Source organism: Anomalospiza imberbis, chromosome Z (assembly GCF_031753505.1).
Source record: "Anomalospiza imberbis isolate Cuckoo-Finch-1a 21T00152 chromosome Z, ASM3175350v1, whole genome shotgun sequence".
Taxonomy (NCBI): domain Eukaryota; kingdom Metazoa; phylum Chordata; class Aves; order Passeriformes; family Viduidae; genus Anomalospiza; species Anomalospiza imberbis.
This window is the reverse complement of record NC_089721.1, coordinates 66,704,763-66,716,653: the sequence shown is the minus strand read 5'-3', so window position 1 is coordinate 66,716,653 and position 11,891 is coordinate 66,704,763. Positions and strand designations below refer to the sequence as shown.

Genomic DNA, 11,891 nt, shown 5'->3' with positions numbered 1-11,891 from the left:
GGGCCTGGGAGGTGTGTGTGTTTGGCTCTCAGAACAGGACTCTTTGTGGAATACACAAAGACTAGCAATACATAAAAAGGGTAGATTAAGGCCTCAGTGAGGGAAAACACGGCTACAGGGGAACATCTCTGAGGGATCCAGCAAGGGCACACAGACGGTATCCAGTGACCAGCAGCAAGCAGCCGCATGTGGGTAGCTTATAAATTACAAGAACATAACAGAGGAGGAAAAGCCACAGTGAAAAACACACAAGGTGGAAGAAATAAAAACAACAAGGACTGTTACACAGGCAGCAGTGTAACAGTAGTTTGGCTGGGCAGGGGCAGCTGGGGGCACTGGGGGTTGGTTCATGTAAAGGGCCCCACCACAGAGCTCTGCACTGGCCAGCTGGGAGGAAGGAGGCGAGTTGCTGGGGACAGCAGGGAGAAGCACAGCCGTGGGCTTTGAGAGGGGGCCTGCGCCACAAAAAGGAGAAAGAAACATAATGCTCACATGTTTTCTAGCATTAAAAATAATAAACACATAATTAGTGAGACCACATCTGGAGCACCATGTCCAGTTCTGGACTCCTCAGTACAAGAAAGACAAGGAACTACTGGAGGGGGTCCAGCCACACAAGCACAATTGCTGGGGCATCTCTCTCATGACAGACTGTGGGAGCTGGGCCTGTTTAGTCTAGAGAAGACTAAGAAGGGATCTTGTCAATACATATAAATATCTCAAAGGCAGATGTGAAGAGGATGCTGCCAGACTCTTTTCAGTCATGCACAGTGACAGGACAAGGAGCAACGGCCATAAGTTAAAACACAAGAAATTCTACCCCAACATGAAGGATAACTTTATGTTGAGGGTGGCTGAGCACTGGAACAGGCTGCCCAGGGAGGTTGTGGAGTGTCTCTCTCTTGAACTGTTCAAAACCCACCTGGATATGTTCCTGTGTCACCTGCTCTGGGCGACCCTGAGTTAGCAGGGATGTTGAACTGGATGATCTCCAGAGGTCCCTTCCAACTCCAATGGTTCTGTGACTCTGTGATGCCAGACCATGGATATCACGCCTGTGGCAGGGAACTTTCCTGGCAGGGCTGCAGGTACCAGGGTGGGTAAGATAGCAGCAAAGTGAGAAAGGCATGGTAATCTGAGGTGTGGTGAGGGCAGGCATGGTGAGTGCTGGGTCCTACTCTTCGCCGCAACAACCCCAGGCAGCACCACAGGCTGGGGCAGAGTGGCTGCAAAGCTGCCCACAGGACAAGGCCCTGGGGGTGCTGATCCAAACCTGAGCCAGCATGTGTCCAGGTGGCCAAGAAGGCCAATGGCATCCTGGGCTGGATCAGCAATAGTGCAGCCAGCAGGACCAGGACAGTGATTGTCCCCTTGTACTTGGCACCGGAGAGGCTACATCTTCAGTGCTGTGTCCAGTCCTCGGCCCTTTACAGGAGGAGGACATTGAGGCGCTGGCAGAAGACTAGAGGCAGCCAACAAAGCTGGTAAAGGGCCGGAGAACAGGTCCTGTGGGGAACAGCTGAGGGAGCAGTGTTGTTTAGCCTAGAGGAGACTGAGGGGTGACCTTATCACTCTCTACAATTATGTGAAAGGAGGTGCAGCAAGGGGAGGGGTCGACATCAAGAGGAATTTCTTCACAGAAAGGGTAAGAAGATATTGAAGTGGGTTCCCCAGGGAGGTGCTAGAGTCAGTATCCTCGAAGTCGTCTAAAGAAGACCGGCCGTGGCCCTGGTTGACGCGGCGGCCTCAACAGCACGGCAGGCCCTTCCCAAGCCAACCGCTCCCGCCCCGCCCGCCCCGCCCGCCCCGCAGCCGGCGGGGCGCCCCCTGCCGGGCGCGGCGCGGCGCACGCGCGGCCCGGCGCGAGCCTCCTTCCTTCCGGCCGCCATCTCGCTGTGCCCGCGTGCGGATCCCGGCCCCGCGTCCTGCCCGCCGCCTCCAGCCGCGCTCGCGCCCCTCCGCTCGCCGAGGTACCGGGGGGCGGCGGGGGGCGGCCGGGAGGGGAGCGCCACTCGGTCGGGGACGGTGGGCGGCGGTGATGGTTGGAGAAAGGGACGGCGGTTGCGGGCCGGGCCTGGAGGGAGGCTCGGCTGGGCTCGGCTGTGCCCGCGGTCTGAGACCGGGCCGGCCCGGTGGCGGGGCGGGGCTGCCCGGGTGCCGCGGAGGACGCGTGCGGCTGTGTGTGAGGGGCGGCTGCGGAGCCCCCTGTGCCCCACCTGCCTTCCACACCCGCCTGCTCCGGGCGCTCTTGTTTCCGCAGATGAAGGAGACCATCATGAACCAGGAGAAGCTGGCCAAGCTTCAGGCCCAAGTGCGCATCGGTGGCAAGGTAGGAGCCGGCTCCCTGCGCTGCCATCGGGACTGTGTGTCCTTGCCCGTATATCGGGCCTGGCACAAGAGGTCCTGGAAACGGGTGTGTGGAGCAGCCCCGAGTGCTCTCAGCTTTGCTGGACTGTCCTCAAGGGAATTTGTGCTCCTCCAGGACCCTCTGAAGTCACTTTTGTAGGTGCAGTATGTAGTAACTGAATCTCCAGACGTTTTTCTCTGTGTACGTTTTGTTACAGCACACTTAATATTCTGTATTAGGGTGAATGGGAATCTCATCATCAGCAAGGTAAGGTGCAGCGTACTGCAGCTGGGTCAGGGCAACCCCTGGTACCAACACAGGATGGGGATGAAGAGATGGAGAGCAACCCTGCCCAGAAGGACTTGGGGTATTGGTGGGTGAGAGGCTGGACATGACCCAGCCATGGGCACTCCCAGCCCAGAAAGCCACACGTGTCCTGGGCTGCATCCAGAGCAGTGTGGGCAGCAGGGCCAGGGAGGGGATTCTGCCCCTCTGCTCTGCTCTGCTGAGACCCCACCTGCAGTGCTGCATCAGCTCTGGGGTCCCAGCATGGGAAGAACATGGACCTGCTGGAGGGAGTCCAGAGGAGGGACAGCAAGTTGATCAGAGGGCTGGAGCTCCTCTCCTTTTAGAACAGTGTGAGAGAATTGGGTCTGGTCAGCCTGCAAAAGAAGAGGCAATGGGATCTAATTGTGGCCTCGTAGTACCTGAAGGGAGCCTACAGGAAAGATGCATCAAGACTACAAGAGCACATAGTAGGATGTCAAAGGGGAATGGGTTTAACTTGAAAGTAGGTTTAGATTGGATATTAGGAAAAAATTATTTACTGTGAGGCTGGTCAGGCACTGGAACAGGTTGCCCAGAGAGAGAAGCTGTGGATGCCACATTCCTGCGAGTGTTAAGGGCTAGGTTGGATGGGACTCTTGAGTAACCTGGTCTAGTTAGAAGTGTCTCTGCCCATAGTAGGAGTGTTGAAGTAGATGGACATTGTACTCCGCTTGCAGCCATCCCATGTTAATTCTACGGCTTGTTTTAGAAACTGTGTGGGATTTGAAGTGAGTATACCTTACAGCAGGTAAGGTTGGGTATAGTTTTCATACAGATCTTAGAGATCTTACGTTACTGACTTGTCAGAAATACTTAAGGTGCTCGAGGCAGTTTTTTGCCTTTCTGCACGAAGTTGAAAATTCTACACTTGTCATACTGCTGTAATTGCAGACTGATATAATCAGAAAAACTTTATTTTGTTACATCTGAATATATTTATTTGTGTTGTGTGTTTACTTTTAAGGTGAGAAAAGTATGTTTAATATAGTCATATGACAGTAAACATTTTAATTACAGTGTCAGTCTTTATTCAGGAATTTTTCAGAATCTTTCATACCTGAGGGAGTATACACAATGTTCTAGATTACAAATTATTCAGAACTCTTGCTCTCTTGCTGACAGAATTTCCAGGAGCTTTCATTCCAGTGTTTGTTTGTTTTGGTTTTTTTTTTTTTTTTTTTTTTTTTTTTTTGGTTTTTTTTTTCTTTTTGCCAATAGCTGGAGATTTAGGCAGCTTTAAAACAGGGTTTATGTAGTAATTAACTACCTTGGTAATTTTTGCATATTCTTGGTATATGTTAATGGTTAATTAGAGAACTCCTGTATTATATTACTGATTATATCCATGTTAACCAGTGTGTGTTTATTGACTGTAGAGGCTTTTAATGTCCATCATGTGAGAGCATGCATTCAGATTACAGTTCTTGCAGCTTGCTGGTCAATATTGGGCCTTTATAGACATTAAGCAAAGGTTAGAATGGTCATTTAATTTTAAAATTGGCCTGTGAAATAGTTGGAATGCCTGAACCTGCCATATTTTTCTCTTTTTTGTAATGGGAAATTATTTGTGATATCTTCATTGCATTGTTGCCGTGTAAATTGAGATGGGTGTGAAGGAGGTACATATTCCTCCATATTCCTTGATTCAAGATGTCATGTTCTGAAATGTACTGAGAATTTTGTTGTCCAGAGGGACTTAGCATATGCCTTATCTAGCTCAATTCTTGGGTAGACAAGTGTCATGGTTTGACACTGGCACGATGCCAGCGCCCCCATGAAAATGTACTTTTTTAAATAATTGCTGTGAGATATGATCAGGAACAGAGCAGAGCAGGCCCAAGCTTAGTAACAAAGAAAAGAACTTTATTAAACTACTACTACTAGAAAAACTACAAACACTAAATCCTGGATGACGACTTTCCAAAACACCCCTCCTCTTCCCACCTAATTTCCAAACAAACCCATGGCGAGACACCACCCAGGATCCTGATCAAGTTGCCACCCTTCAGATAATCAATACTCAGTCCATCAAGGGAGACAGGAGTCTCTCCTGTGCCACAGACTCCCAGGAAACACAATTGCCACCCTTGTCATGTCACACATGGCAACCGCCCGGAGAAAATCTGCCATGGTGACACTCTCCTTTCCATGTCACAGTGCTCTCACCACCGTGCATGGACAGACTGCTCATAGGGCTCCTTTAAGGATGCTTTGCCATGGACCAAAAGAGACAACAGTTCAGTTTCTCATTTTGGGACTACAGTCCCCCTCCATTTTCCCCTGGGGCTGAGGGTCCAAGAACAGAGGTCTTCTTCTCCTCTTCTTCCTTGAAGATAGAGGGCTTCTCCACACCTTCTCCACCTCTCCTCTGTTCTCTCCACTCCTCTGCTGGTAATCACAGAAACAGGTCTCTTGGCCCACTACCTCATCACCCTAAGTGCAGCTTCTGTCAGGAGAATTTGGTTCAGTCTATGGCTAACAAGAGAAGTCCAGCCACAAGCCACTCCATCATCTCCTTCCAACTCAACAATTTCCTCTTCCATCATCTCAGATCCCAGACTGTCTCTCTTCTACTTCAAATCAAGAAGGAGTAATATTTTACAAAGCCTTCATTTCCCAGGAAAGGGTTAAAAGCTCAGACTCCCTGGACGGCTGATATCTCTGCCCAGCAGATTCCCAAGGCCAAGGCTGGGCGCCTTCCCCCACCCCTCCTTCTCCTCCGCGCCAGCAAAGTTACAGGTGCCGTCCGGTGCCGTCCGGACTCTCTGTCTCTTCCCTCTGGGGGGGGATGACAAAGACATCTCCGCTTCTCTCCACCCTTCCGTCCACAGGAGCTGGATCGGTTCCAGTCCTTCTACCCCTCGGCTCACCTCGACCAGGCCTCATGGCTTCCCCTCCCCCACCCAGCCCCATGGCTGGGCAGGGGAGATCTGCACAGCACCCTGACCGGAACCAAAAAGAGCGAGCTCTTGGGAGTTCCTGCTTTTAACCCCCTGTGTTCTCAGAGGTGTATCCACACCTTCAGTGGTCACTCCAGGCGCCAATATCCAAACTTGACCACTGATTGGTTTGACCCAACTTCCTGAAAGAATCACTTCCATGTCAAACCACGACAACAAGGCACTAAAATAAAGCATTTCTGTTACTTTTAGTAGTTTTTAAACCACTGTGTGTGCTAACCCAACAGTAGCAGGGTGTGAATATCAAGTTTTCTAGACAAAAACCTAAATGTTTGAGTGGTAGTCTTCCAAGTGTTAGTTTCATATGAATTTGGCCCTAATTTTCCTCATTGTTGGTAACAGAATTATATTAGAGTTGTTACTGTCCAGCCAACTTTGAAACTTCTGACAGTAAACTGAAAAGGAATTGCAACTATTTATACGACTAGGCAGCAACACATTTGCTTCTTAATTGCAGGTGGTAGATGAGCGTCTGGAGTGGGAGGACTTAGATTATTAGTTACATTATGTCAAAAAGTAGCTAAGTTTCACTTGTTCACAGACATTTTATGTCAGATTTTCCTGAACCCTTGTGTAAGCAACTGGAGAATGACATTTTCTGCTTTTTCATATCAATATATATATTCTAATGTGTGACATTTACTTCCCTGGAGAAATCTAGAACTTTGGGTCTGTAGGACAACTTAACTTTGCTTGTTTGGTTTCTAAACAGGGTTGGTCTAGAACACCAGAAGTATTATTAAAAATGTACTTATGAAATATTTTGGAAAAGTAGGCATTCTTCAAATATGCAAGTTCATCAGATAAAATATGGCTATTTAGAATAAAAAATGTAGTATTTTGACATTTCTCATATACATTTATTAATGATGTGTTCATAGCTTTATGGCCTCTGACTTTTACCAAAATTTGGCTATAATTTAAGAAAGATAATCTAAGGAAAAACTAATAACTTTTGGAAATTGCTTGGAACTGTTCATTCTTCAGTTTTATGTCTTGTGATGACTTGGGTTAACAAGGGTAAATTTGCAACTTCCCTTTTCTAAGATGTTGCAGTAAACCATAACATTTGTGGAATAAATATTCTCTGATGGCATTGCTTCCTAAAATCTTATGCTTCTCCTACGTGTGCAAATCTTGCCTTAGTGCAAGAAAAAGACTGCTGCAGTGCAGTTGGTCAGCAGGGTTACATTCACTGAAACACTGGTGCAGTATTTGATTTGTAGAGATTATAAAGTAGTTACACAGCCCTTAGGATTGGAGTTTGTGAGAACTAAGCTTTACCTTGTATTTTTTTTTTTTTTGCAAAGGGTACTGCCCGCAGAAAGAAGAAGGTTGTTCACAGAACAGCTACAGCAGATGATAAAAAACTTCAGTTTTCGTTGAAGAAACTGGGAGTCAACAATATTTCTGGAATTGAAGAGGTAATTGCTTTGAAGGAAAAAAATATTTAAATAGAAAATGTGTTTAAATCAATTTTCTGGTAAGTAACATAGGTCCTAAACTTGTCTGTAAATTATCAATAGGTCTTCCTGGAGCTTTAAGAATTTTAATTTCCTGTTAAATTGAAAAATCCTGTTAGACTGCTTCAAATACTGGATTTTTTTTTTCTTGCAGGTAAATATGTTTACCAATCAAGGAACAGTCATTCACTTCAATAACCCAAAAGTTCAGGCATCTCTGGCTGCTAACACTTTCACTATCACCGGCCATGCTGAGACAAAACAGCTGACAGAAATGCTGCCTAGCATCCTAAACCAGCTCGGAGCTGACAGTCTGACCAGCCTCAGGAGATTGGCAGAAGCCCTACCCAAACAATGTAGGTTGAAAGTTGAATGTGTTTCATGCTGGCAGCTGACATGAGACTTACTTCTATAGCAGCAGTGACATTCCGTGCACTCTTGTTGTCTGCAAGCATGTTACAAAATGCTTATAAAGAAACCATACTCTTTAAAATCAATTTTATTTATAGCTCAAACCCAATGACAAGCGAAGTCACCTTTTAGTGTGTCTTACAGCTGGGTTAGCACTGGAAAACTGTAGACAGACTTGATTTTCTGGTACTTTCCTTCTTGATGTGGCTGCCATATTTTGACATATTGTGTTCATTATAGCTGGGTGGATTAATTACTCTGTAAGTGTTAGGTTTTAAAGAAGGATAAGCTTGAGTGTATCTCTTGACACTTTGAATGGAAATGTAAGTAATGGGGAGAGGGATGTTACAGATATCTTGCAATAGTTTTTCTCCCTCATGGGTGTGGTGAAGGTATTTCTCCATGGGTTTTTTGATAACTAGGAAGAAATTACAGGGTATTTATAAAGAAGTACATTATAATTTCAGTATGTGTAAAGCAATGTAGAGAACAGAGCTGATATGAGAATTAATACACCAACTTCCTATTCCATATTTAAAACAATATAAAAGTATGAACATTTGTTCCATCTAAGACTGGGAAAAATATAGGAGGGACTTAAATATATAGTGTTTGATAAAGGTGCTGCTGCTACAGGATGAAAATCAGGGGTGAAAGACTTGTTGACACTGGGAACATTCCTTGTGTCCTGTGTGTGCAGTTGTCCTATTCTCTGAAATATCTTAAGCCCATTCCTTTAAAGATATAGAACAGCCTAAACATAGAAAAAATGAGATAATTGTCTCATTTTCAGTCTTTGGCAGTTCTAATTTGATTGTTAATTTATTATTCTCCATCTGCTTTGTTGCCAACAAGGTAGCCTCTGTTTACATTCTTAAAATTGATGGTACCATCCTGGCAACTTACCAATAAAAAAAATTTTGCTAGAAGTAGTCCTCAAGGTGTGGGGTAATGTTCCCTTTGTCTAAGTCGTCATTTTGCCCGCGCGCACACCTGGGAACAGCTGCTGCAACCACTGCGGCAGCCACACGGGAATAAACAGTTCTCAGCACTGCGGGCAGAGTGCGCCTTCTCTCTAACCCTTTATCTTGCCTCAGCATGCGGCTACGGAGGCGGCAGACCCACGCGGAGGCTCAGCCCTAGAGGTCTGCACCCACGCGGCAGCCCCGGTCTCACCGAAAATCAGTGTGCCTAGCCGGGCACCCCCAGCTGCCCGAGACCGGGGCAGAGAAAAACAAACGCCGCAAAGTATTCTTTATCATGATCTTCAAATAGTTTCTTCTAATGTCACCTGTGTGACTTGTGATAGTAGTAGAGCTTGAAAGAAAAGAGTACTTAGAAGGATTTAGAATGATTGCTGAAGTTCTGTTTTTTCATAACAATGAGAAACTAGTTATAAGAGGTTATAGTCTAAGCTCAATTGTGGAGTTTTAGAGTGAGGGAAGCCTGTTTGAAGTGATTACTTTTTATGTTCTAGAAAATGGCTATTGCTTTCACTAAGAGTGGATGCCAGAACTAGTTGCACAAAACTTTCTATTCAGCATTGTCAGCTAGATTTGGAAGGCTAACATCAATGAGTGAAGCATCTGTGATGATTGCAGATGCTAAAGCAAATTTGGACTGGTCTTGGGGATGAGAGAGAATGCAGGTAATTTAGGATGAAATGACATGGTTTGCTTTTCAAATGTTGTTTTTGATGTTGAGATGCACTTAAGCTTTAACAACTTTCTGCTGCTTAAAAAACAAATGAAGGTCAGTGATGTCCTTGTCCCAAGTCCTTTCAAAACAAAGTTTATTTATCAGTTCTGACTCTCTAGAAATTAATGTACAGATCTAGTAAGAACCCATCTTTTTCCTCATGCTTTTCTTAAAAACTGAGAAGGATTAATTGGAATAAAGCTAAGGTAGTAGAGAGTAAGAGATAACTTGACAGTACAGCTAAGAATAGTTGTAGAGTAGCAGCACAGGCACCCAGACACTTGAGATACCTGTTTATAGCATTATACTTCTGCCCAGTTCGGCAGATGGTCACTGGTCTGCTACAATGGAGGTGGTTAAGTCTCACTACCACTGTAACCAGGAATGGCTAAAGAAATTACTGAGTCAGCAAACATGTGGATCAGAACACTAAGTCACCTCAACCACCTAAGGAGTGTAAAACTGTGCGTTCAGTTCCATATTCCTCTGACTTTGCCAGGGAAAAGTAATACCTTTTAAGTACTTCTAGTTGTGTCTGCCTGCAACTTCACAATTGCACCTCAGCTTTCTTTGGATGTGTAGGATAATAAGATCCTTTCTAGTCCTTAAAACTTGGTGATGTAAAATATGTAAATTTAAGAGCCATGTGGTAGTCCACAAACTAACCTTCTTTTAGGAAAAACTGGTAAAATTAATCTCCACTTATATTGGAAATTATTGTTGTGCAGAGCACTCAATTTCTACATACAAGACGGTGACTAGTATGCTGTTTAGCATGCATCTTCTAATTTTACTACTGGTCTGTTTGAGCATTATCAGTAAAAAAGGGAGTGTAAACTTCCTGCATTAGATAAAGAGTTTTATTTACAGAACTGGATAAAGCATTGTAGCTTAGCCCAGAATCTTTGGTAATGTTTTCAAAAACACAAAGCTAAACAATAAATCAAAATGCCTATGGTGAGCTTGAATTAAGCTTTTGAACTATTTGCTCTTGCAGCTGTGGATGGAAAAGCACCACTTGCTACTGGTGAAGATGATGATGATGAAGTTCCAGGTAAGAACAAACATGCAGTGGAAGAAAAGGAAGTGAATTTTGTTGAGAGATCTTACACATAGCATAAGATCAGACCAAGGATAGTAGGAGTGATCTCTAGTGACCTGCTGTCACAGAATTTCTATGGGGAGATTATTTCATTAATTTCAGATACCACAAGAGACTTCGCAGTTTGAGCTAGTATTTTGGTTTTGTGTTGAAGTGATAGCTACGACTAAGATCATTATCTAATATTTCATGAGAAACTACCTTGTCAGAATAACTGCCCAGTTGTTATAGTGAATTTAAGTTCTTTTAGAATTGTGGTTTTTAATGAACTGTCCAAAATTTCTTTGGTTGAGCGATATTTGCTCTGTATTTTACAAGCTGAAAGTTTTTATGGTGTAAAAACTTGATATGAAGTAGGACTTAGGAAAAAAATTCAAACCCAAAATGTTCAGCAAAGGGGAAGTGGGTCAAACTTTAATTCCAACAATCTTTTTCTAGATCTCGTTGAAAACTTTGATGAAGTTTCGAAGAATGAGGCAAACTGAACTGTCACTCCTGAATAAAATTAAAACTTGAAAAAGCTACATGGAGCTGCTATTTTATATTGTGACTGCCTTGATTTATTTCCTGATGAGATCTCAAGATCTGTGATATTTGTAAACTCCTTGAATCTGCAGCTCCTTAGTTACTGCTTGTACACTATTATTTTTGTGACCTGACTGAACAAACCTATGCTTTGAAATAAATCAGATTGCTAACAAATTTCTGCCTAGACACATTTTTTGAGTAACTTCTATACAAGCAAACATCTTTAATGAACTTTGGCATACAATAAAAATGTAAAACAAAGTTTCTGGTGTGATTTTTTTTGTCAGAAAAACAGGGACAAACATATTAAACAACAGGTCCTAAATATTAAACAATCTTAAAATATTTTGCTTTTCTTCAGAGCATCCTCCTTTTGCTGTATTAAAAAGCTGGCTCCTGAAAAAAACAAATTCTATGCATAATGAAATCTTTTGGACTTAATCAGTGAATTTCTGGTTAATTCAGAATTGCAGGTTAGAGCTTGGTATGATGTAAGTCACGTTGTAACCTACTGAATTTGAGAAATAGAATTGTATTTCAGCAATAGTTAATGGTGGCTTAATCTAACACAAAACATGCAAGTTGAGGAAGAGTTTTTACTTGCCAGCTGCTTGCTGCTGTTTGTGGCCTTGGGGAGCTACATGTGAGCGTTAAATTTTTATCTTCAGTGAGTGTTTAATAGATATTTGCATGGTGTAACTGTTTAATGGGTTAAACAATACAATTTTTATTTTATGTATCTGAAACCATCAGTTATATGGGGGAATGAAGCACGGAAAGGAGGAAAAGAAAAACAAGAAAAAATTTATAAAATTGATAGTGGCTCTTAACTAAGTATATTTACCAGCTTCAGATGTATTAACTAATAATTTGAATGTTTCAGGAATGTGTTGTTTTTATTTCTTTTTGGGGTTTTTGTTGTCTTTCAGAGAAAAAGGTAACTTTTTAGGGCACAAGAAAGTAATTTTAAATTCCATTTTGACCTCTGTATAGCTGGAGTTTCCAGGGGTGAGAGCTAAATTTCATGTTTGTGAGTCATTGATATTAATGATAGA

At 43.6% G+C, this 11,891-nt stretch overlaps 1 protein-coding gene across 1 annotated transcript; it reads left to right on the top strand.

The window, feature by feature from the left end:
- Nucleotides 1-1,834: 1,834 nt before the first annotated feature.
- On the top strand, nt 1,835-11,097 carry BTF3 (basic transcription factor 3). Its single transcript, XM_068177489.1, has 6 exons — nt 1,835-1,970; nt 2,261-2,329; nt 6,945-7,058; nt 7,252-7,453; nt 10,204-10,260; nt 10,747-11,097. Exons 2-6 carry the CDS (start codon nt 2,261-2,263, stop codon nt 10,791-10,793), a joined length of 489 nt encoding a protein of 162 aa, XP_068033590.1. The 5' UTR covers nt 1,835-1,970; the 3' UTR covers nt 10,794-11,097.
- Nucleotides 11,098-11,891: the final 794 nt, after the last annotated feature.